The 27,241-nt window shown below is 43.3% G+C and overlaps 1 protein-coding gene across 3 annotated transcripts in view; it reads right to left on the bottom strand.

The window, feature by feature from the left end:
• The window catches only part of LOC311077892 (uncharacterized protein), a 432,016-nt gene extending 411,828 nt beyond the window's left edge, over positions 1-20,188 (bottom strand). For 2 of the 3 annotated variants that reach the window (XM_084106524.1, XM_084106526.1), the window contains exons 1-6: positions 20,061-20,188; positions 14,735-15,058; positions 14,307-14,651; positions 13,914-14,000; positions 4,508-4,831; positions 4,073-4,417 (exon numbers count right to left, since the gene is read on the bottom strand). In XM_084106524.1, the coding sequence (XP_083962650.1) occupies positions 4,073-4,417; positions 4,508-4,831; positions 13,914-14,000; positions 14,307-14,651; positions 14,735-15,058; positions 20,061-20,121 (1,486 nt within the window). In that variant the 5' untranslated portion in view covers positions 20,122-20,188. Of the gene's footprint in view, positions 1-2,341; positions 2,429-4,072; positions 4,418-4,507; positions 4,832-13,913; positions 14,001-14,306; positions 14,652-14,734; positions 15,059-20,060 lie in introns of all 3 variants that reach the window. The other variant, XM_084106525.1, reaches the window with a different exon arrangement.
• Positions 20,189-27,241: the final 7,053 nt, after the last annotated feature.

Here is a 27,241-nt window from a genome sequence, read left to right as displayed (position 1 = left end):
GCTTAATCAAAGCACGCAAGAAACAGTAAGAAGAACTATAATCACATAAAAAAAATAACACATCGCTAAATGGGCAGTTCAGACCAGACGCGCTCTCTCTCTCCTGCTCTCTCTCACACACTGCTGCTGTAGAGGCAGTTTAGTAAAAGATTTTTTTATCAAATACTCCAAATCTCCACCCTCCATAATTACAATTAATAATTTTAGCTAACTAGCTAAACAAGATGTCAACACAAATCCACAAATCTTCCGCTATTTCATTCATTGACGATGATAACGTGATGTGATTGGCCTGATGCCAACAAGTTCATGGCTTCCCTTGACACTGTCCTGACCAATCACAGGGGAGCAGTGTCGTGACAATAGCGTCACCTGATTGGTTAATCATTCTTTTTTTTTTCTATCAAGGGATGCCAACTCAGCCTGGCCTCCTCACAGACACAGTGTGCAGTACCATGTTTTCAACGCTCATTCACCATGTCACTTTTATAGGGGCGCTGTTTTACACATCATAAAACGCTCAGTAATGAATGAAGAGAGACGATGAGGAGATGACAGAAGGATTACGTAAACTGTGAAAACAAAAGTGTTTATTAAATGACGATTATATACTGAAAAAGCGAGGAAGCCTGGCTTCCCTTGGCCTCCGCAAGAAAACGCCACTGTATTTTAGGGGGCTAGGCAGAAGTTTGCCCATACAGAAATGTAATATATTCACATTTATGTGGTACACTGATAAATATATTTAAATATATTTTGAAAATATATTCATAAGCTTAAATTGTTCTTTGTGTAAATATGTACATATGTGAAAATATGTTTGTGCCTTATATCATGTCAAGTTTTTAATCAGTGTGTTTTGCAATATTTGTTTCTACTTTTTGTAACCGGGTGTAATGGAGGAAATACACACCTGAAGCAAACTAATCGGGGTTTTATTCTGACTGCTGTTTTAAATAAGTAGGCCAACAGCGGTCGATGGGAGCGCAATTAGACAGATAAAAGTCTAATAAAAAAACTTGACTTGTTTGAAGAGATTTCACTTTTTTTTTTATTTTTTTTTATTTCACTAGTTAAAAAAATAAAATAAAATAAAACAAAATACTTAGCAATTGTGGAAAACAATTTACAGTAAATTTGGAGATGCAGTTGAATAAAATGTCACAAAACGTTTAGACCGTGGATAAATGCCAAATCCACAAAAATACAAGTCATACAGAATGAAATGTGTAAATCACACTGAAATACAGTGGAATGCACCGCAATATGTCAGATTTAAATCTATTAGCCTACTCCATAACAAACCCATTTTTAATACAAAATAGAAACAATGTATATTTATACTACTTGGCCACATTTTGTTTCTACACCATGTTTAGTCTATTGCAGGGGTCGGCAACCTTTTTGTCATAAAGTGCCATTTTTAAGTTTCCGGGTTCATCACTGTGCCACAACACACACATAGCCTATATATATATATATATACACACTCATATAAATACACAAACATTTTACATTTTCATAATGGCTTACACAGAAAATACAGAAATTTAAATATTTCTCCAGAAATTTGTTTTAGATTTAGATAGACAATTTAATAGTATTATAACTCCTAAGTAGAGATGCACCGATTACAATTTTCTAGGCCGATTCTGATTTCCGATTTTTCATTGAGTTTGACCTGCCGATACCGATTTTTATTTTCTATATATATTTTTTTTTTATTAAATACCATATCCTTTTACCCAAACTGAATAATAAAAACAAGTTTAAATGGGTAGATTTTATATAAATATTTTTGAGTCTTAATTTTCTTTTATAACATAACCTAATGCAGTTCTCGTTAAAACACACTAGACATTTTGGGCACTTTTATTTGGAATCATATTTATTTTGTCCATCAAAAGTGTGCTTTCACTTTAGCCCCTTTCACACAGCGCTTTGAACCCGGGAAATTGCCGGCAAATTGCCAGAGTGCCTTCTGTGTGAACGCAAACACGACCCGGGATCGATGCCGGATTGGGGACCTTGTAGCATTGCCGTGTTCAGTCCCGGAACGCGCGCTGTGTGAACAAAACTTTCTGGGAGAATCGAGTGAAAGAACCGGAGTGTTATATGAACACACTACTCTCACTGTTTATACTAAACATGTCCTAGAATATGCATAAGTACGCTAATTGGGACACACCATAAAAGTCCATGAAATGAAACTAAAACAACAACTCAATGTGAGAATCATACTGTAGAATATGACAGTCATATTTTGATGAGTTAACACTGAAGATAACTCTAGCATTATGCACTGAAAAGCACTGATGTGAGAAAGACAGTGATGATGTACCTTTAGAAACGTGTGTGTGTATAGTTGAGGGATCCTGAGAGTGTGTGATGTGGACTGGATTCACTGCTGTCGTTGAATCAGCTTGAGCTGTGAAGACGAATGTTAGTTCAGATCATTAATACTGTACAATATGACCATCATATTTTAACTTTGATCATCACATTACATAAAAAGTTAATATTTTTGCTGTCAAGTTTCAATTCCTTTATTATTTCCAGCATCACGTTTTGGACTGTTACTTCACTGCAGTTCATTAGTTTGAAGCAATGCTTTGAGTTACTCTTCTGTGAGAGTCAAAGAAGCTTTTGTTCCCTCAGTTTGTTCTGGTTCAGTGATACTGATAGACCTTAGTGTTACTGACATTATGAGGCTCTTCTAACACTGTTTTCTAGGGATGTCCCGATCCGATCACGTGATCGGAAATCGGGCCCGATCACGTGTTTTCAGACTCGATCGGAATCGGACGTTACCTCCCGATCAGGACTCGGATATATATGTATATATATTCTCATTATTTTTTAACACATCTATAGTTATGCGGTGGCACAGAGTTACGCCGGTTTCACACTGCACGCGTTAGCAGAGCGTAAGCAGTGCAGGAGCAGTGCGTATGGTGAGCAGGAGCAGGACACGCGCGTTTTTCTTTCACACTGGCAGCGTTTGTCACGCGCAGCTGAACCGCGGGTTGTGTACAGACAGAGTCTTGGATAAGTTGGCATTGCTTTTTTTCGTTTTCAAATACATTTAAGAGAAAAGACTTGTCAAGAAGCTTATTTTATTAATAATTTCATTTATATAACTTTTGGTTCATCTTTGTTTTTATTGTTATGGCAACAAGTTTGTTTTTGGACATTTGTTTTCTTTTTAAATTGCTGTTGGTCATTTGATTGACTGTTTAAAACACAATAGATATCATCAATGCACTTTTTGGATAAAACTGCGGTGTATTTTGGCCATGATCAATGTATTGTCACTTTAATTCAGCAAAAGCGGCGCAGCAAAAATAGACTCGGCGCCGAAACGATCGCGGCACTGCTCTGGGGTGCGTTTCCCGAAAGCATCGTTGGCCAACTATGGTCGCAAGTTCATCGCAATGTCCATTGAACTCTATTAGTAACGAGGGAACTTGCGACCATAGTTGGCTAACGATGCTTTCGGGAAACGCACCCCTGCTCTGCTACGCACTGCCGCGCCACCTCTGCGTGCGGTGTGAATGCTCTAATCTGTTAACATGGTCGGCGAAAAAAATACACGCTGCACGCTCTGCTAACAGTGCAGTGTGAAACCGGCGTAAGAGTTAGGAGTGCAGTTCCTAAAAGCACATTACTGTCTTTGCAAACACTGTGGCACTTTTATTTTTTATTTGTTTACATGCCTGCCGGGTATTTTAAGTTGAGGTGCTATTTGTTTATATAGGCTATTAGACTTTTTTTATATTTACTGTTGCACTAAAGTCCAAAAGTGAAGAATTTATTTATTACTTGATTGTTCAAGCTACCTCACGGAAGTGCTCTGTTTGTTAACAGAGTTGTTGAATGTTAAAATAAGGTGAATTAAATAAAAAATAAGGAACATCCTGGATCTGTTTTTTCGCTCTTCTTTATTCTTTTTTTATGTATTATAGAAGTATCGGATCGGGACTCGGTATCGGCAGATACTCAAAATCAAATGACTCGGACTCGGACTCGAGGGCAAAAAAACCTGATCGGGACATCCCTACTGTTTTCTCACCTGAATACTTGACAGTGTATCTGACTGAGGTCTTGAGTTGATTTCTGTGAGTAAGCTGACATCTCCACTCTCTGTTGTCATCTTCATTCAGGAGTGTTGTAGACAGAGTGATGATGATACAGTGATATTGATCTGATGATGATAATATCTGATATCTGGAGTCTGTCTTCAGATCAACACCAGCCTGATTCACCCACAACAGCTCAACTCCCTCAGAACGAACCCAATTATCACAGGAGTATATATATAAATACAACTGACAGGAGAGAGTCACAGAGCGGCCTGGACTGATCTCAGTCTGTGAGGATGAAGATGATGATGATGATGATGATGGAGACACTGAAACTGATCACAAGACACAAATCACAGACTCTTCAATCATCATCTGAGTTTAAAGGGAGAATTTTTAAATTGACCACATAATCATAAACTCACCATGAAGAACATGCAGAAAAACATAAGCATCAGGTCTTTGTTTCTGTCCGTTCACATATTGTTGGCAGATGTATAATCCATAATCTTCTCCTGTGACGTTCTTGATGTTCAGAGAGCAGTCAGACTCCAGACTCAGTCTCTCATGTCTCTCTGTGTCTTTATTCTTTATCCCTAAAGTAATCAGTTCAACTGCTGCTGGATGACTGAAGCTGTTAGAGTAGAACCATGTAGTTGATTTGCAGTCAGAAAGAGCATTATTACAGGGCAGACGAGCATTTTCACCAGAACTGATGAACTCATGATCATGATCCACTCCACTGATACCTGAAACACAGTATATCTCAGTGATCATTATGATATATGTTAATAAATTAAAACAGTTAGTTCCAATCCTTGATTCTGATTGGTCAATAGCTGTGCACGACCCGGGATCGATGCCGGATTGGGGACCTTGTAGCATTGCCGTGTTCAGTCCCGGAACGCGCGCTGTGTGAACAAAAGCCGTAATAATGCCGTGTCTTAATGATGACGCTGAAGCGCGGGATCATTCGCCAGCTGCAAGTTTATGATTGAATCAGAGAAAAAAATGCACAAGCGTGGTTTCTTGAGAGAGAGAGGCAAAGTTTGTCATAAGCAAACTTAAGACGCTGCTGAGACATTTTAAGTTACATCGATGTCACGTGTCTTTACGGGATTTGTGCGGCTTGTGTGTGAACGCACTCTCTGATTCAGGAAAATCACTGGCAGTGTGAATGAACCAAAATCAAACGAACCCGGGTCAATTCTCGGGTCACTTTATCCGTGTATTTTCCGGCATCTCTGTGTGAAAGGGGCTTTAAATTGAGCGTGAGCAGCGCAGACAAAATAGACTCGGCGGCGAAACCCCCGCTTCACAGCTGCTCCTGCTCCCAGTGTGAATGCACTCATAGATTAACATGCACGCCGTACCATGTTTCCTACATGTGCGTTCCGTGTGCACGTGTGATGCTGATGATGCGTGATGATAATCATGGGGAGCCCGAGTGTATTTGACCGGCATAAAACTAGACTACTTTATCTGAATGAAATACATACACTTCTCTCGCATTTGCTTGTGTGCCAGCGATTAACCCGCCTTAGGTTGCCAACCCCTGGTCTATTGTATTATGGCCTATACTGCTTTCAAATTCTCATTTCATTTATATTATTTGCGATTAACCCACACTGAACATGCGGGTAGCATTTAAACAGGAGCGGAGGGAGTTACCATGGGAACGGGGCGGAAACTCAACTGACAAGCTGCAAAAACTCTGCCTCACTGTTGTTTTCATGGCTTTCAGGCACGTTTATTCCCTAAAGTTACACAAATAATACACACAACTGTTCCTGACACTTCTGCATGATCTGGCCCACATGCAGCGAGGAATGACGGCACTTGGGCGGACCGCTCCTGTTTGCCAGATCTGGGCCACAAGCAGGCCATAGCAATGCCACATGTCAGCCAAGAGCAAAGAAATAAACCAGAACTGGACCTTATCTGAGCCACAAAACCAGGGTATATTAAATATGGAGTCACCTCAGCCTTAATAAGCCTGTTATCAAGCAGAATCACTGAAGGAAAGAAGAGAACAGAAAAAGAGACGAGCAGAAACACAAGAACTACAACTGACTTCAGCCACAGCCTTGGATGAAATCCACTGAAGAGTAAAGAAGACATTAAACCTGTGAAGATCTCAGCAGAGGAGGATTAAACAACTCCACAAACAGCATTACCAGCTTCACTTATTACTATTTTGCAAACAGGAGCGGATCTGGCAAACAGGAGCGGATCTGGCAAACAGGAGCCATCCATACGTTCACAATGTTGCTATCTGGGTTATAGCCTAACGGCTAAGATGCTAGTCATCTGGGAGATGACGTGATAGTTTGTCCCAAAGCTTGTCTACTCTTCTGCTAAACACTCAAAAGTATCTATTTTTTCCTCAGAAAAAGAGTACATACTTTTAGGGCGTAGTATAAGTAGGTGAATTGAGCATTAGAGTAAAAAATAGGTGAAGTCGGCCATTTTCTCTTCAGTTTCATCTGAGCTGTTGAGGTGAATGGCAGGACAAACTTTCTCCGGTCAGACAGAAACAAAATGTTGGCAGAGATAACTATTTTTCTTTAAGGTCAAAAATATAGTTTTTTAAAAAGGTTATTAAATCGTCTCGGTTACTGATGTAACCCTCGTTCCCTGAAGGAGGGAACGGGAGACGTAACGTCGACGTGACGACGTAATTGGGATCACTTCAGGGAGCCCTATCAACTTCGAGTGTCTACAGAACGAGCCAATGAAAGTTGGCGTGCGTGAATCGCGTCACGCGCCCCCGCCCCGCCGCGCGGGTATAAACAGGAAGCGGGCGCACGCACACATTGTTTTTCGCTGAGGAGCCGAGATTTGTGGCGGCCATGCAGCGATGGTCAGCAACGGTGGCGACGGGACGTTACGTCTCCCGTTCCCTCCTTCAGGGAACGAGGGTTACATCAGTAACCGAGACGTTCCCTTTCAGTCGCTCACGTTCGACGTAACGTCGACGTGACGACGTAATTGGGATCCCATGGAAAACGCCACGGTTGCTGCCCCATCCAGCGCCCTACGCAAGACTCTCAGACCCCCAACTGTTGGGGCGGAAGACCTGCGTAGAGGGAGTTCAACTGCTGTTCCATTATACCCCACACAGCGGAACTCTTGGATAACACTGGGAAAGCGTACCTTTCCAGGGGAAAGAACGCTGCGGAGCCACATCCTGCCCGAAGGGAGGTGACATGTGGAGAATACACATATGGACTGGCCGACGGGGCAGTGCGACATATGGAATGTCACTGGGGTGGCTCCAACCGAAGGGGGAGACACACCGGACAGTGACGGCAGAGCAGATTCTGCCGAGGGAAGACACGGGCTCACCGCAGGGAGCTGGTCGTGGAAGAATACACATATGGGATCGCCGCAGGGATCGCACATATGGAACCCAGCCTAGCACAAGTTACACAAGCATACGAACACTAGGCCTGGCGTCGGACGCTCCGCAACGGAGGAACTCACAGGGTTCGCCAATGGGGAACTCGACTGGAGTAAAAAGCGCACGTATCCGTTCCTAGGAAGGGAGTGGCGCAGCAAGCCGACAGTAGAGCGGGAACTTCGGTGTTACCGGCTAGTAGAAGCGAGCACACAGGAAGAAACCGGCTCAACACGTAAGCTATAAAACCTAGCGAACGTGTTAGGTGTCGCCCAGTTCACAGCTCTACAGATGTCTGTCAGCGAGGCGCCGTGTGCCAGCGCCCAGGAAGAAGCGGCACTCCTAGTGGAGTGGGCTTTCAACCCAGGGGGGCAGGGCACGCCTTGGGCTTCGTAAGCCAAGGCGATGGCATCCACTATCCAGTGGGCCATCCTCTGCTTGGAGACAGCCTTCCCTTTCTGCTGGCCTCCGTAACAGACGAAGAGCTGATCTGAGGTCCTGAGGCTTTGCGTTCTGTCCACGTACAGACGCAGAGCGCGAACGGGACAGAGAAAAGCCAGGGCTGGGTCTGCCTCCTCCGAAGGCAGCGCTTGCAGGTTCACTACCTGGTCCCGGAAGGGAGTGGTAGGAACCTTGGGCACGTATCCGGGCCGGGGTCTCAGGATGACGTGAGAGTTATCCGGGCCGAATTCTAGGCACGATTCGTCGACCGAAAATGCATGCAGGTCCCCTACCCTCTTGATAGAGGCCAATGCAACCAGGAGTACTGTCTTACAGGACAGAATTTTTAACTCAGCTGATTGCAGAGGCTCAAAGGGTGGTCTCTGAAGTGCCGAAAGGACCAGAGACAAATCCCAAGAGGGTATAGAGAGTGGGCGAGGAGAATTCAGTCTCCTCGCTCCCCTCAGGAACCTGACGATCAGGTCATGCCTTCCCAAAGACTTACCATCAACAGCATCGTGATGTGCAGCAATAGCGGCAACATACACTTTAAGGGTGGAGGGAGACAGCCTTCGCTCCAGCCCTTCTTGCAGGAAGGAAAGCACGGCTCTGATCGAGCAAGATCGGGGGTTCTCCTCGTGAGAGGAGCACCAGTCAACGAACAGGTTCCACTTCAACGCATAGAGGCGCCTCGTAGAGGGGGCTCTAGCGGAAGTGATGGTGTCAACTACCGCAGGGGGTAGGTCACCTAGAACCTCCGCGTCCCGTCCAGGGACCAGACATGGAGTTTCCAGAGGTCTGGACGCGGGTGCCATAAGGTGCCCCGTCTCTGAGAGAGCAGGTCTTCTCTCAGAGGAATGGGCCAGGGAGGGGCTGTCACGAGGAGCACTAGTTCCGGGAACCAGGTCCGGTTGGGCCAATACGGCGCAACTAACAAGACCTGCTCCTCGTCCTCCCTGACTTTGCACAAGGTCTGTGCAAGAAGGCTCACTGGGGGAAACGCATACTTGCGTAGGCCCCGGGGCCAGCTGTGTGCCAGAGCATCCGTGCCGAGGGTCCCCTCGGTCAGAGAATAGAACAACTGGCAATGAGACGTGTCCGGGGCGGCAAACAGATCTACCTGTGCGGTCCCGAAGCGCCTGAAAATCAGCTGGACCACCTGGGGATGGAGTCGCCATTCTCCCGGTAGCACCTGCTGCCGTGAGAGCTCGTCGGCTGCACGGTTGAGCAGGCCCGGAATGTAAACGGCACGAAGCGACCTCAGACGCTTCTGACTCCAGAGGAGGAGATGGCGGGCGAGTTGTGACATGCGGCGGGAACGTAGACCACCTTGGCGGTTGATGTACGCAACGGTCGCAGTGCTGTCCGTACGGACCAGTACGTGCTTGCCTAGAAGCAGCGTTTTGAAACGGCTCAGTGCAAGACGTACTGCTAACAACTCGAGGCAGTTGATGTGCCAATGCAGTTGAGGCCCCGTCCACAGACCTGAAGCTGCATGCCCGTTGTACGTGGCCCCCCAGCCGGTGGTAGAGGCATCCGTGGAGACCACAGAGTGCCTGGACACTTGTTCCAGGGGAACACCTGCCCGCAGGAACGAAGGGTCCGACCACAAGCTGAGAGTTTGGCGACAGTGCGGAGTCACTTGGACCCGGCACGAGCCGCTCTGCCACGCCCATCTCGGGACTCGATCGTGGAGCCAGTGTTGGAGCGGCCTCATATGAAGCAATCCGAGCGGCGTAACCGTGGCTGCAGATGCCATATGCCCCAGGAGCCTCTGAAACAGTGTCAGTGGTGCCGCTGTTCTGCGTCTGAGCGTGCTCACGCAGTTCAACACTGACTGGACACGGGCCTCGGTGAGGCGCGCTGTCATGCTGATCGAGTCTAACTCCATACCGAGAAAAGAGATCCTCTGCCCGGGGGTGAGTTTGCTCTTTTCCCAGTTGACCCGAAGCCCTAGGTGGCTGAGGTGACTGAGCACCATGTCCCTGTGTTCGCACAACTGCTCTCTCGACTGGGCCAGAATAAGCCAGTCGTCGAGGTAGTTGAGGATGCGAACACCACGCTCGCACATGGGAGCAATGGCCGCCTCCGCGACTTTCGTGAAGACGCGGGGCGACAGGGCCAGCCCGAAGGGTAAGACCTTATACTGATATGCCCGTCCCTCGAACGCAAAGCGGAGAAACGGTCTGTGTCGAGGGAGAATCGAGACATGAAAGTACGCGTCCTTCAGGTCGATCGCTGCAAACCAATCTTGGGGACGGATGCATTTGAAAATGCGTTTCTGCGTAAGCATCTTGAACGGTAGCCTGTGAAGGGACCGGTTCAGGACGTGCAGGTCCAAGATTAGTCGTAACCCACCACCTTTCTTGGGTACAATGAAGTACGGGCTGTAGAAGCCGGTCTTCATATCGGCTGGAGGGACCGGCTCGATCGCGTCCTTCGCCAGTAGGACTGCGATCTCCGCCCTGAGCACGGGGGCATTGTCCGCCAGAACACGGGTGAACAGGATGCCCTTGAAAGCAGGGGGGCGCCGGGCGAACTGAATCGCATAGCCGAGTCTGATGGTACGGATGAGCCAGCGAGACGGGCTAGGAAGCGTTAACCAGGCTCCCAGAGACCGAGCAAGCGGGACCAAGGGCACCACAGACGTACCCGTGGTGGGGCAGCGCGGCGGAATGCAGGGACCCGACTCGGACGGCACAGCGGCCCGAAGTGGGGTCTGAGTGTGTGGTGCAACACATACAGTGCAATGCATAAGTGAATACACCCATGCTAAAGTTGACTAAAAAGAGGAATAAAAAATCATATTTTGGAAATTTAACTTAATGCCTTAATTTAAAAAATTAGGAAAAATCCAACCTTTAAGGACACCAATTTTCTTTGTGAATGAATAATGTATCGTAAATAAATAAATGTTCTTCCTTAAAATACATGGTGCATAAGTGAGTACACCCCATGTTAAATTCCCATAGAGGCAGGCAGATTTTTATTTTTAAGTATTTTTAAAAAAAAATTTTTAGGATACTATGCATCCTGATAAAGTTCCCTTGGCCTTTGGAATTAAAATAGCCCCACATCATCACATAGCCTTCACTATACCTAGAGATTGGCATGGGGTACTTTCCATAAGATCATCTCTCAATGCAAATCAAACTAGCTTTTAGGCTAAATGAAATAAAATCATGCCAATCTCTAGGTATGGTGAAGGCTATGTGATGATGTGGGGCTATTTTAATTCCAAAGGCCAAGGGAACTTTATCAGGATGCATAGTATCCTAAAAAAAATAAAAAAAATACTTAAAAATAAAAATCTGCCTGCCTCTATGGGAATTTAACATAGGGGTGTACTCACTTATGCAGTAAGGAAGGAGGAAGGGGAAGGAGTGGCGCCATCGCCATCTCCTGAAGAGCAACTTGATCCACCTCCGGGCCGCCCGTCTCAGGGTCGTTTGCACCGTCGCTTGCCTCCTGGTTTGGCAGCGGCCTGGACGGGCGGGGTCGGCTTCCTACGGCTTGCTCCGCGCTGAGGCCTGGATGGTTGCTGCTGCTGCTGGGGCTTAGCGGGAGCGGAGGACACCGCAGAAGGCCGACCTCGGCGACGAGTAGACGGAGGGTCTGCGGCGGGCGGACGGGTGGGAGCAGCAGCGGTCCGCCGGGGCAGGATGTGCCGGATGGCCTCCGTCTGCTTCTGTGTGGCCGAGAACTGTTGGGCAAAGCTCTCGACCGCGTCGCCGAACAACCCAACCTGGGAAAGAGGGGCATCCAGGAACCGATATTTATCGGTGTCCCTCATATCCGCCAGGTTGAGGCAAAGGTGGCGCTCCTGGACCACCAAGGTGGACATCGCCTGACCAACTGAACGTGCGGTTTTCTTCGTCGCCCGGAGGGCGAGGTCGGTTGCCACACGGAGCTCCCGGAGGAGCTCTGGGTCAGAACCACCCTCGTTCATGTCCATGAGCGCCTGGGCCTGGTGGACCTGCAAGAGCGCCATGGCATGGAGGGCGGAAGCAGCCTGTCCACAGGCCTTGTAAGCCTTCGCCGTTAGACCGGACGAAAACTTACAGGCCTTGGACGGGAGGCGTGGATTACCCCGCCAAGAGGAAGCGGACGCCGGACACAGCTGCATCGCGACGGCCCGCTCAACTGGGGGGATATCCACATACCCCTTAGCTGCCCCGCCGTCGAGGGTGGCGAGGGGTGAGGAGCCACTAGAACGGCTTCGGGCACTATACGGTGCCTTCCACGTCCTAGAAAGCTCCTCATGCACTTCCGGAAAGAAAGGTACCGGGGCGGCGCACTGAGAACCAGCACGGCCCGCCCCGAGAAACCAATCGTCCAACCGAGAAGGTTCGGGACGTGGTGGAGGATTCCACGCAAGCCCGACCTTCTCGGCGGCCCGGGAAAGCATAGCAGTCCATTCTGGATCTGGCTCGGACAACGCTACACGCCCCGAGGGGGGCAACGCAGCCGAGTCGTCATTTCCAGAGGACAGCTCCCCCTCCGATGCTGCGATCGACATCTGATCGTCAGCTGGAGCCCCAAAGGAAACGGTTGGCCGTTCCGGAGAAGGACCAAGACGTTCACTAAGGAGCCCCAATGGCGACAGCGCTTGTGAGGCGTGAGGGGCCCGCGGAGGATGACTCGACGGGGAAGCCCTCACGGTAATCCTCAGATCACCCTGGTCATGCACTGAAGTAGGTCTATTCTGCGGGGCAGAATAGACACTAGATCGGGGCATAGGCGAGGGGACTGCACCTCCCTTGAGGTAAGCAAGTCTCGATCTAAGCGCTGCGATAGTCATATTCCCGCAATGGGAACATGAACTATCCACAAAAGCTGCCTCAGCGTGTTGAATGCCCAAACACGAGAGGCAACTGCTGTGGCCATCTGCTGGCGCCAGGGAACGACGGCATCCAGAAACGCACAAGCGGAATGACATCTTGAAAAAGACGCAGGGTCATGCTTGTGTTGCTCTTTTAGTAAAAACAAAAAAAGGTTGAAAAAATACTCTCTCAGTGCTGAGGCACCCAGGGGTAGCCGCGGTGTGAATAACACACAAGGAAACGCCCACCGAACCGACACACACACACACAAACACAGAACAATAGTGCTGTGAAAACAGCAGTTTGTGAGCTGCAATACTCGCGGCCACCGCTGATCGCGCCGTCACACCAACACTGTAGGCAGAGAGTAGATCTCTTTGAAGTCTTCAAGGGCTGAATCTCTTTGTAGACAGAAGTCTCACGAAAGCTCGGCTCCGAAGTGAAAGACAATGTGTGCGTGCGCCCGCTTCCTGTTTATACCCGCGCGGCGGGGCGGGGGCGCGTGACGCGATTCACGCACGCCAACTTTCATTGGCTCGTTCTGTAGACACTCGAAGTTGATAGGGCTCCCTGAAGTGATCCCAATTACGTCGTCACGTCGACGTTACGTCGAACGTGAGCGACTGAAAGGGAACAGTTTATTTCATATTGGGGTCATGAGACACCCAGACTTGATGAATAACTGAAGTTTTATATGTTAAACTTGTTGCTGAGCATTACGAGTGTACGGCTTATTTTGTGTTTCTCTCTTTTTTTGTATATTTGTTTTGTTCACTTTTACATGTATGTTTTTTGATAATTGTGTGACTGGATGAGCAGTATTTTATGTCTGTTTGGTGTTTTTCATGGATCTACAGTGAATGCGCTGCATGGATGAGCTCAACATATCGTCTTCATGTGACGCTTTCTGGGAGAATCGAGTGAAAGAACCGGAGTGTTATATGAACACACTTCTCTCACTGTTTATACTAAACATGTCCTAGAATATGCATAAGTACACTAATTGGGACACACCATAAAAGTCCACGAAATGAAACTAAAACAAGAACTCAATGTGACAATCATACTGTACAATATGACAGTCATATTTTGATGAGTTAAAACTGAAGATAACTCTAGCATTATGCTCTGAAAAGCACTGATGTGAGAAAGACAGTGATGATGTACCTTTAGAAACGTGTGTGTTTATAGTTGAGGGATCCTGAGAGTGTGTGATGTGGACTGGATTCACTGCTGTCGTTGAATCAGCTTGAGCTGTGAAGATGAATGTTAGTTCAGATCATTAATACTGTACAATATGACCATCATATTTTAACTCTGATCATCATATTACATAAAAAGTTAATATTTTTGCTGTCAAGTTTCAATTCCTTTATTATTTCCAGCATCACGTTTTGGACTGTTACTTCACTGCAGTTCATTAGTTTGAAGCAATGCTTTGAGTTACTCTTCTGTGAGAGTCAAAGAAGCTTTTGTTCCCTCAGTTTGTTCTGGTTCAGTGATACTGATAGACCTTAGTGTTACTGACATTATGAGGGTCTTCTAACACTGTTTTCTCACCTGAATACTTGACAGTGTATCTGACTGAGGTCTCGAGTTGATTTCTGCGAGTAAGCTGACATCTCCACTCTCTGTTGTCATCTTCATTCAGGAGTGTTGTAGTCAGAGTGATGATACAGTGATATCGATCTGATGATGATGATATCTGATATCTGGAGTCTGTCTTCAGATCAACACCAGCCTGATTCACCCACAACAGCCCAAGACCCTCAGAACGAACCAAATAATCACAGGGAGATCCAGCATATAAATATAACTGACAGGAGAGAGTCACAGAGCGGCCTGGACTGATCTCAGTCTGTGAGGATGAAGATGATGATGACGATGATGATGGAGACACTGAAACTGAACACAAATCACAGACTCTTCAATCATCATCTGAGTTTAAAGGGAGAATTTTTAAATTTACCACATAATCATAAACTTACCATGAAGAACATGCAGAGAAACATCAGCATCAGGTCTTTGTTTCTGTCCATTCACATATTGTTGGCAGATGTATAATCCATAATCTTCTTCTGTGACGTTCTTGATGTTCAGAGAGCAGTCAGACTCCAGACTCAGTCTCTCATGTTTCTCTGTGTCTTTCTTCTTTATCCCTGAAGTAATCAGTTCAACTGCTTCTGAATGTCTGAATCTGTTATAGTAGGTCCATGCAGTTTTAGATTTGCAGTCAGAAAGAGCATTATTACAGGACAGACGCACATTTTCACCAGAACTGATGAACACATTATCATCCACTCCACTGATACCTGAAACACAGTATATCTCAGTGATCATTATGATATATGTTAATAAATTAAAACGGTTAGTTCCAATCCTTGATTCTGATTGGTCAATAGCTGTGCTTTATTCACGATAAAACACGGCTATGACCGCTTCACCCGACGGTTCTATTTATCACTGCGCCCTTAAAGAGACACCAGGCAAGTCTGAGTGTTTTTTCTCTACGAAGCTCCCCCTAGTGTCTGGTAGTAAATGCTTTCAAACACTCTGTCGTAAAAACGAACTGTTGTCCCTCGCCACGAGCAACCCAGCTGATCAGCTGTCAGCCCAGCTGAGCAGAGGAACCGGCTATTTCAAAACCGAGGCAAGTAAAGCAATATTTTCTTTCCAACTGATGGCGATTTTTTTTTTATTGTGTTGTCATGCATACTAGTATTTTTACCGGGAACGAACTATATGAACGAGGCGAACTACTGCTTTCGTGTTTGTTTGTTTTTGGGAGAGTGGACATGAGCATAAAAAAGTACCGTTTACCTTTGCTTGTCTAAGAAAACATCATCGTTTTTTCTAGCTCGATCATGATATGTGCAACATGTTTATTGCCTATTATCAGACGCGTTGACTTAGTGACAAAATAAAAGTGTAAGTTACACAAATAAAACCGACAGAGGAACGGCCAAACAACTACAGAAATCAAACGTGTTTGCTAATGACAATGCTAACATCAAAATTATAGTAACGTTATCTAGCGTACTAGTAAGCCCGTAACAGACAGCGATCATAATAAAAAACCTTTACAGACAATAGATAACATCCTGAGGTCACAATTACTTGAAATTTAAATATTAAACACAGTTTATTCCAAAGATACTTACAAGTGCAACAGCAGCCAGGTCAGCATCCGTTTTGCTGGCTTCTGTTTCTCTCAGTTCTCACCATACTGAAAAAGCCGGTCTGATATTTACTCGAGTCTGACTTCTTGCTTGGTCAAACCTCCCGTTTCCTCTTTCGTTGGTCCTCCGAAAAAGATTTCCTAGCTTTCTGCTTCTTTTTTACAGGCTCAGCCATAACTCAGTCTATCGTTGCCCTTTGCTTATAGTAGACATTCTCTGCTTATAGCCCGCCGGTGCTTGAATGGGGGCGTGTACGTGTGCAGTGCCGTCAAGCAATTCGTTACATCGCGAGACCTGATATCACGCGATACTTCCTGACGCCGACCCGCCGGCCCAAAGTTGCAAGTGAGTTTTTTCCGCTCTCGGGCACCAGGGGGGTGCGAAACCACCACCATTCAACTCGAAATAAGTAATATAACCATTCCACTGACTCTGAAGCTGTTCAGTTAAGGTTAAAAAGTTACCTGGTGTCCCTTTAAGAAACACCCTTAGCAACCACACGTATCAACATAAACATAGAAGTAATACATTTTTTTTTACTTTAATATTGTGTGGTAACTGTTTTATAAAAGCAATAAGGCACGAGAGGCTGTGCTGTATCGTGAATAAATAATGGCTGAAGGGCATTGTTAGGCACGACGCGAAGCACTTAAAGCAAACAACACACTCTCCAGAATAAACTATTAGTCTTTGTACTGTTCTTAGTGTAGTTTAATTTTAGAGCCACTAGGTGGTGCTAGTCCATGTATGTTTCTGATGTTGTCAGAGAGAGTAACCTCTGACCTTAATTGCAGCCATCTTGTTTTACTCAGTTGATGCTGTCACACGGTTAAAGCAGCTCAATCTCTTCATCATCTTTGCATTCATTTATAGAAGCTTTGTCTGTAAGTATTAATGTGTTTGCTAGAAGCTTGTTTTTCATCTTTTTTCTGGATTTAGTACCAGTAATTTTAGGATAAAATTGATATTAAGAGAGACTTTTCAGTACGATGTTTCATGCATCTGGATTATTATTTGTGTATATTATGTCCAGTTATACCTTAATAAATCCATGCTTCAGTTCAACTTTCTTGTGGAAGGAGTTTTCTGTCTGCCTAGTTGAAGAAGGGGAACTCTTTTACGAGGGCAGAATAGTCTCTATTAGAGAGCTGTTCAAATCACTGACACACTCTTAATATGAAGATCATTCTTCATCATCAGATGTTTGAGTGACACTATGTCCAGTATCAGGAATAATACAGTATGATCTGTGTGTATCAATACACAACTCTGAGATCACAACGTGAATGTGTGCAAGAATAAACTGAGCATGTTCAAATGATCTCTTTCCAGACTAATTCCACTAAATGTTGTAAGGGTGGATTTCCTGCAAGACTGCCGAATGACTAAAGAAACATTGTCAGCAAGATGGTAGAAAACTGTACATTTCTTGTCTATTCCACCCACTGCCACTGTAACGCAAAGTTGAGATGTTGACCAGAAAGAAAAAAACAGTAGGTGTCGGAGAGACGAGAGATGGCATATTTTCCTAGCCTGGTTCTACCAGACTCTCGTACATTTCATTTGTACAGAGAGTCTGGCCTCTCTCCATTGAGAAACGTTTACTTCCTTGTAGGCGGGTTCTCTGTTAAAGTTCAAAACTATTGGATCTGCCCAGAGTCACTCAGGATCTGCCATAGCCAATCGCTAACGTGTGGTCGTGACGTATGTCATGCGCCGAAACCGGCCGGAAACAACAAGTCCGAATGATCAGAGGATTATGTTTAGAATAAGATGTCTGTCAACGAGAGCTGCAGGTTTTGTTCATCGAATTTAAGAGTTCAAGGAACAATTGTAAATTCTAAATGTATATTTGACACTAAGGACAGTGATGTATTCAGTCAACTGTCGAAGCTGGGTCTAATCATTAACAATACGCCACTGCGGTCGTTTCGGATCTGCCACAAATGCTGTACAGTGATCACCAGGCTACTGCGCGATACGGAAACAACTTTTCTGCCTCCTTCACTTGGTCCTCCATTAGTGCAACAAGAGGGGAGACGACAACAACTATCGGCTTTGCATCCCTATCGTTCGCCTTAGCTAACTCATTCACCACTAGAACTGCCATGGCAGTCATTTTGACCGTTTTGAATTTTATATCTGCAATAACTTTGTTGAAAAAATAAATACAATCCTGCTGGTACCTGACTTTTCCTAAAAGTGTCTGTATTTTCATTTAAAATGTTTTTTTTTAATTTTGCGGTATTATTATACCAATATACGCAACAATAAAATGTGGTAAAAAATACACTAAACATATTCAACAACAAATCATTTAAATGTAATGATATTCAGAACAGAACAAGAATGAAAAAATAACTAAAGCCAAAATGGAATGCTTTGGCTACAAGCGAAAGTGAAAGTAAGCGGCGTTGGGCTCACGTAACTCTCTAATTAGAATCAAAATGTTTCAACATTTGCGATGTGTTTGGATGCTAAACTATTCTTTATTATAGGCTTTGAACTTCACTCACGTTCCAATATCGACGGAAAAAATCATCCTCTTCACACGCGTAAAATGGTACGAATTGTAGCCTACTAGTACTGAGAAACAGAGCAGTGGAATTTTTATGTTAGCTTGACTATTTTATTATATTTTATTATGGCTATAATGAACAGGCTGCAATGCTGGAATATGGTGTGTGTGTGTGTGTGTGTGGGTGCGATCAAACAGTGGAAACATGAAAACATAGGCTACTATTTTGTTCAGGGCATCTACGAATATTATTTATTTATAAATTATAATTAAACTTGTTTAAATGTACAGTTTGGTGTTGTTTTGTTTTTTAAAGACATCCTAGTACAATAAATGCATTAATCTCTCAATTGGGGATTCTGGCACTTCTAGTGCTAGCGGAGTGAGCTGGAAATCAAACTTTTCCCGAACCCGGTGGGGAGGAGGGCCACAACATCATGGCCACCAACAAAACTTAGCAAACATTGTTCTTGCTCCGGCTTTAACTTCTGTATATTCGGCAGTTTTGCAACAACGGACCGAATAGCTTTTCTCACATCTTTCTCCGCTGCCATTACTGAACTCAAACTGACGCACTACATCAACGTCATCGTTCTCAGCCACTCCCTCTGTTCGCTGATTGGTCCTACAAAAAATTGGTTTCTGGAAACCTAAGAATATACAGCAGTCCCAGACGTAGTACTGAAGGAAAATGAAATTGAGCGGAAGTACGTAGGAGGGCGCAGCCAGGCTAATATTTTCCCCCATGTTTAATAAAATTACTCAAACGTTACACTCGTCCGCATACATGGGATGAGAAAAAGTATCCAAACATCCAACTCTGGTCACAAATATAAAAGGAAATAAAAGAAAGAGTACAAAGGTCGGTAGAGCGGTTATCTCTTCTCCTCACCTGTCAAATCTATTACTGACACTCTACACACAGTTCTCATTTTACCTCAGATTAACATAAAAGCACAAAGTGACCGTTACCACTTATGACCACTTATACCAACGATGGAAATAAACACAGTTTTAATAGCTTAATATGTGGGAGAGCGTTGCTATAGAGAGTGACAATATTGTATTGCAATAGATTATATTGCACTATTATACTATATATCAAGTCAATACCAAATCAAAACTAGTTAGCACATTATTTGTAATTGAAATTAATGCAACATGGTTATAGTTATACTTAAAATGGTTACAAAATAGATGAGATGATAATAACTTATACCATTAATTGTACCCAGCATATATGTAAAATGTTGACGAGAGAGAGAGAGAGAGAGATACAAAGAAAAGAGGAAGTAAAGAGAGAGAGAGCTCCAATAAAGAGACCCAGAGAATAAAAGAGACAGAGCAACAGTTACAATCTTCTTTTATCCTTTCCCTGACCATGTGACTAAAACCCAAATGTGAGATGTTCAAACTGACCAATCAGATAATTACAACTTCCCCCACGGTATTAAATGTGTGACAATTCATCGACCCCTGAAGTACACACATCTTGGCCTACAGTGATCACTATCAGCCCCTCTGTGCCTTTAGGAACTACAAATGGTCATTGTGGTAGAAAGAGGGGGTGGAAAACAGTAAAGCAAACGTCTTTAGAGAAAATACAGATTTCTTTACCTGTGAGAAGTGAAGAGAGAATGATCAGTCCCAGCAGACACAGATCACACTTATCAGCCATTTTGTGTTTCTGTCAGTCTTTCTCTTCAGTATATATATATATTACAGCTCGTCCTTTACACATCATCAGCTCCTTCTCTGGTTGGTAACTTCCTCTGTCCTCATCAAATGAGTGTTGAAATTCTGCTAGAGTTGCTGTTTAGTGACACGATGCCACAGTGAAGTGTTGCTTTAACAAGCCATGGTTCATTTGCTCTGCCTTTAGGATTTCAAGTGTCCTGGCACAGGTGAGGGTGTGAGTGGGAAACTCACTGCTGCAACTTGGCCCTGGTTTGTCCTCATGGATGAGGTGTTGGGACAGAGGCATTGCACCAACCCCCCTGTCCTCATTGCCTCAATCCCTGAGGACACACCAGGGCCAAGTTCAGCAGTGTGTGCCCAGGGTGAGGAGGAGCCAGCACCAGCACGAAGGCAGAGGCGAGGAGAGCACAGGAGAGTAGGGAGAGGATGGACAGGCTGTTTTCTCTTCTTGAGAGAATGATTGAAAAATATATATTTTTTCTACATATTCTTGTTTAACTTTTTTCACTTTTATTTTTTAAAGGGGTGGTTGATTGTGATTTCACTTTTTTCATTTTAAATAGTGTGTAATGTTGCTGTTGGTGCATGAACAGTATCTGCAAAGTTGCTGCGCTGAAAGTTCAACGTAAGCAGAGATATCGACTTTTAAAAATCAGGAAGTTTAATGCCTACAAAAACGACTCGAATGGGACTACAACGAGATACTTCCCGGGTTTTATACGTAACTAACCCATGCAAAAAAAGGGGGCATGGCCATATTTCTGCGGCTTTGTCGAAGAGGAAGAGTTATAGTGGAGAGCTGTAGCCATGCCGTCGAAAGTGTGTTATTTTCACCCAGCTGCCAGGTCTTCTGTGTTCGGGCTTCATACGGACGCTGTAGTTCGTCAACAATGGCTAAAATTTATGTTTGATTATGTTCCTGAAAATTATAATCGTAATTTAGCTCTCTGTGCTGCGCATTTTACGGAAGACAGATTCCAGAATCTCCACGAATTCAATGCCGGATTCAACAAGAACTGTTACTAAAACATGAAGCAGTTCCAAGTTTACAACCAGAGGCAGCAGTTGTTGGGCCACAACCTGTAAGTAAGACTTAATAATTTTAAATGTATTTGCATGTATAATTTCAGACGTAATGTTTTAGTTCGTAAACAAATGCCAGCGCTGGCTTTAGTAGCCACTTACACGTACAAACACGTACAAACATTTTGGACCTGAATTTGTAATTATGTACTAATTTTGTAAATGTATTTTCCATGTATAGCCTACTTTATGACGTAATTTTTCGATTTGATCAAGAACGTAAACCAATGCCAAAGCTGTTTGTTTATAGCCAGTTAGTTCAATGCTATTTTGTGTGTATAAGACGAACGTGTATAAAGTTCAAAAAATTATATGTAATCGCAACAGCAAACTTCAGCTGCTGAAGTTAAAACAATAACTTTAAAAAACAGTATTACTCAGTCATTTATTCAGTTATATTAAATGTTTATTCAGGTGAAAACCGTATCTCAAAAGCTAACAAGCAGCATTTTCAAGTAACAGCGTATCAAAATTCTTATATAATAATAGTAGAATAGAATAGAATAGAATAATAATAATAAAAAATGTACCATTCAGAAACGTTTTGTAAGAGCCGTGTTTGCGGAGGTTGCTTGACTCTCTTCATTGCCGCTTTCTGGGTCTGATTCTGGCTCAAACTGATACGGCAGTATTGACACCATTATTTACATTTGACCGGAGCACATGCAACTTTCGCCCGTAAAGGTAATGGGCGTGAAGTTTCCGGACAACGTGCACTACGCAGTTTAGCCAATTACAAGACACCGGCCCAACTAACCAATCTGAGCCCATTGCCTGTTTCTGAGTGTTTTCATAGAATCAGGAAGTCAACCGGTCGTTCAAATGACAGAGGAGAAAGCGGCTTACAATACAGGTGAAATTTATGAAAAATAAGACTTAAAAAAACAAACAAAAAAAATATATTTTTTATATTCCACCCCATAAACACAATCATGCAAAGAAAAAAAGCAGTAAACCACCCCTTTAAAAGGAAACAAAAAATCTGTACATTATTTTTATGCAACTTTAAATGTGTAAATAAAAGAGAATGAATTGTTCTGGACATTGTTTATTTTTTGACAGTCATAATTTCTACTTGAAACAAACTCTTGTATACCTTTTTTTTTTCAAATAAAATTGGTAAATGAAAATCATTTGTTCCACAGGCTACATTAAAGTACTTTTTCCAACTATTAACAACATATGTTAAACATATCAAAATCAACAAACATTTACAGTATATAAAATAAGAAAAAAATGATGTAGACTTGTATTGAGCTGAGCAGGGAGACCCTGGAGCTGCTGGACTGGGATGGGCTGCCCCTGGTAAGGCCTCCTGCTGGTGGGACATCATCTGGGATGCTCTCCAGAGTGTTTGAGTGCATATTTCCACTATCCACTAAGTTGTCTACCAACAGGTTTGCAGGGCTGACTCAATCGACGGCTGCCACGTCACTGAGGTTTTTTTTTTTTTTTTCAGAAAGAGTAATTTCTGAAAAAAGTACTTTTAATAACAAGTTTTTAGTATCAATAGTAAAACTAGAGGTATGTATTCTGCAGGGGAAAAAACTCCTTGTCAGGGTTTTTATGATAGTTTTGCATTTATATTATGCTACTACTGCATTTTACTTCTCAATATTTTCAAGGTTGTTACATTATATACTTTTGTGTAGTTTAATGTAAAATCATATGTGAGGGAAAAAAGGTATTTCAGTAGGTTACTTCACATTTGTACGTGAATATTTAACGAAATATGCAGTTCCGAAAATTAAAGTAACAAAATGTAGGTCTATTGTCACAATATTAACAAATTGTTGCTAACTACAGCGTCCCATATCAAAGGGCGCATCTGAAGTGCTCGGACCGGTCTAGCCTACAGAGGTTTGTTCTTGTCGCCTAGCAACTGTGACAGCTGCCGATGACGAGCGAGAGAAATACTGGACTCTTTTTTTATATTCAGTTGGGTTTTATATTCAAACAGGGCTAAACCGAAAATACATGATCCGGCAGCGGCGGGGCTGAAACATCCTCAACATGTCCTCCAGTATAATATAAAACAAAAATGACAATAGCCAATTCTGGCTCCATAGCTGTTTACTCAATTAGGCTATATCAAATGAATTATCAGGATGGCAGCTGTCCTCTCGCACCGTTGAGGAGCGGTGATCAGAAACACCTGGTTGCGCAATTAGGAAATCCTATGAAGGCTACATGGTGCGTCCTTCGAAGGATGCAGCCTTCACATTGGGACACAGCTGTTTCCGTTTGAGACTTCAAAGAAGGTAATCGTTGTTGCTACTTTCACTCCACATTCTGTATTTATTGTTGCCCCTTAGTAGTGATGGTGAAATGAATCTTTGTTAAGCAATGGGGCTTTCCCCCTTGAATGTATAGTAAAATGGTTCATTACTTGAAGCTTTTCAACACATTGCACACTAACGACATCTTGTGGTCAAAAGGTGGAACTGTCTCTGTCAGCTGAGAGAGCCAGTGGGGGCAGCCCTGACCTCTCTAAAGACTGACGTCACCCCTCCTACAGCCCTGGAGTATGAGGCAGTCCAGGATGCTTTAGATGTTCTTGCCCCTTTCCGCCAGGATACAGTAGAGCTTTCGGGAGAGAAAAGGGTGTCTGCCAAAGAAATACCTCTGATGAAGATGCTTAATCACGCTGTAACGAGCAAGCTAGAAGGCCTCAATTCAAATTTAACATCAGCTGGGTGACAGCCTTGTGCGGAGGGTCAGGGAACATGCAGCACATTTAGAATCAATAAGTGTGATGACCATACCCACGTTATTGGATCCCAGATTCAAAACACTGGGATTCTTAAGTCAAGGGAAACTGCAAGAAGCGGTATCAAGATTAAAATCTGAATGCGCTTCTGTAATCAGAAGTTCTGGTCTCCATTCTGCTTCCACCAACACACCCCCAGCTCAGCTGCCAGCCTCTTCAGAAGCAGGGCAATCTTCAACAGCAAGTAGTATATGCCTTTGTTGTGTGAATGTTCACATTAGTGATTAGCACTGTGAAACATTGTTAATGGATTTCTTTTTTACTTTGTACCTTTATTATTAGGTGACCTTTGGCCTCTGCTGGATAGCACGGTTGATCACAGTAGAAGGAGCTCAAGTGCAACAGCAGATGCTACTGTAGAAGTGGACCGATATTTATCAGAAGTGAATCTCACAAGATCTGAGGATCCACTAGTATATTGGGCTCAACATAAGCATCAGTCTCCTCATTTATATCAGCTGGCACTGGCGTTTTTATGTTCCCCTGCATCCTCTGTTCCATGAGAAAGGATCTTTTCCAAGGCTGGAGAGGTTTTGCCCAAGAAGAGGAATCGTCTAAACCCCAATAAAAATCATTTGTAATCCTTCCTTCACCCACCCCAACCTGCAGTGTTGCAGTTTGCTCCTCTATATCCCCAGTCCCATAAGCACAACACTGCACTAAAACTAGTAACAGTTCTAAACAACCCAGAAACAATTCTTAACCTTTCCCACCCCACACTTTTCTGTTGCAGTTTGCTTTATTACATTCCCTCCACCATAAGCACTGCACTCAACACAGTCTCACTTTTGTTGTTCATACTGTCACTATCCAAACAATTTATGAATAATTAATGAACTGTGTGTGACAGTTGTCTCTGCACAAGTAAATTCAGACAGAGAAAGAAACATATTTTATTTTATACTGCGAGGTCTCAGTGGTTCAGGAAGCCTCATTTTGCCATCACTGGGGAAGTGTCTCTTTATAGTGTGAGTCGGTGATGATGTGCAGGAGCGGTGAATCAGACTTCCGGGGAGAGGGAACGAGTGAGCGGAGCGTGCGGATCTGGTGACTCCGTGACACACTTATTACTGACCAGATTTACTTTATTTCTGGACTTATAGAAACACTGAGCAGTGTTCATTTAACACTGGTAAATTTGCTGTGTAGAGTTTTATTGCACCTGCGTATAATGACAATAAAGACTATTCTATTCTATTCTATTCTATTCTATTCTATTCTACTCTATTCTATTCTATTCTATCCTTTCCTACTTTATTCTACTCTATTCTTTATGGATGTATGAAACATTCACAATAAGATGAATATCATTCATTTAGAAACATGAATTTTCATTTAATGCTAATTTTAAGCATCATTAGTAGAGATATCTGCAGTATGATATATACAAATAATAATGCAAATAACCTCTTATTTTAAAGTTCATAAACTCTTAATAGTTTCACATTACAGCATGTTTTAATATTTTCCCCTGTCTAATCAAACCCAAACAGACATATATGATTGATGTTTTAAACCTCATTTTATTAAGTTACAATGTAACCACTTATATTATTTTACCATGGCTTGGAATATATATATATATATATTTTTAACCTCAACATAGCATAGCCTAACCCCATCGCTGCTAGCTTACCTCTTCTCTGCTCTCAATAAATGTTCTCAGAACAGGTTAAAGCGCTGATAAAGCTGTGAAGCAGATTTGAGGAAGTAAAACATGGTGTCAAAATGTTCAGCGTTTCCTTGTAGCTCAGAGGGTGGTAATGGAATTTTTTTCCCCTTAAAATAGCAGTTACTGCCAAACGTACTTCTGTTTTCTGTAATATTGACCAAGACATAGTCCTGTTCTGAATCGCCTGTTTCCACATCGACAGTCTTGTTCAGAGTCATCCTGATAGAAATCACTCTTAGTAAAAACGGTACTAAAGCTGTCACTGGGTCAGAACTTTTACAAAAGGTACCTATGTACACAGGTACTAATATGTACCTTTAAGGTGCCAATCAAGCGGCAACCTTCCGGTCTCTCTTGTGAAGCCGATACAGAAGTAACTTAAACTGCAGTTCAACGACTGGCCACTAGAGACAGGCTGCAAAAGAGAGTCAGTTCCATATATCCCCCATGTTAAAATGCCCAACTTTACAGCAGAAAAAAAAATATTTATAACTCATCCATTTAATTGACATTAAGCCTTAAAGTTCTGCATAATTAAGGGTGTGGCCACTTGAGTGACAGGTGGATTGCCGCTGATGTCAGCCTATCAGCAGTTTGTCTGCTGTACGGATGGACGATACCACTTATTTTGTTTTCGATACGATACCGATACTTTCAAGGCCAGTATCGCTGATACCGATACCAATACGATACCTCTAAAACTGAACTTTTAAATTAAAAAATTTCTTACATTATTGTATAACTGAGATTAAAATGGGTAATGATACCCACTTAAAATTATATTTGAAAGGCATTTTAACATTCAATACGCCTTAATTGGAATTTATTAGATTTTATTTTGATTTACACACGGTTAAATGTTTACTTGTAGTGGTAACCATGGAAATCTACAAAATATTATAGGCCTATTTGAACTACGGTCACTGTAATGTTCATTTTCATAAGGGAATGCCAGTGACAGGCTGTTGCACCCATAAAATGCAACCTTTTTATTCTGACAGTGTATGTTTAAATTAAAATTAGTTACAGAATAGAACATCAGTATGAACTTTTAACATTTAATTTAAAAAAAATGTAATTGCACAAACTGTAGGCTACAATTTGTTTATTGTGAAATGCCTCAAACATAGTTTTTTCAGTCTTCTGTTAAGCGTTGTTCTGGGAAACACAGCCCTGTTTGAATGCATTATCGGCAGTGTGTGAACGCTCTCTGTGATTGATTGGTTCTGACTTGCAGCATTTGTGTGTGTTCAGTTCAGATGAGCAGGGAAGTGGTTCTACTACACAATTATTCACTAACATAGGTTATTCATCCAGTTCAATGCATATTGTACGCGTTAGCTTTATTGTCAAATAAACAAAATCACTGGCAAAAAATAAACAAAAAAACATTGTAGTATCGATATATATATATTTGAGTATCGATACTTTTGATACTCGACGTCAGTATCGATATATTGATACTTCATATATCGATACGCCATTCCTAGTCTGCTGTCTGTTAGCGTCACGTCACCTCAGCTAATTCCAGCCGCTGAACTCAGCATCTCTGCCGTGTTTGTGCTTTATTCGGGA

Source organism: Abramis brama, assembly GCF_963993115.1.
Source record: "Abramis brama genome assembly, chromosome: 1".
NCBI classification, from domain to species: Eukaryota; Metazoa; Chordata; class Actinopteri; order Cypriniformes; family Leuciscidae; genus Abramis; species Abramis brama.
This window is presented reverse-complemented; position numbering and strand designations above follow the sequence as displayed.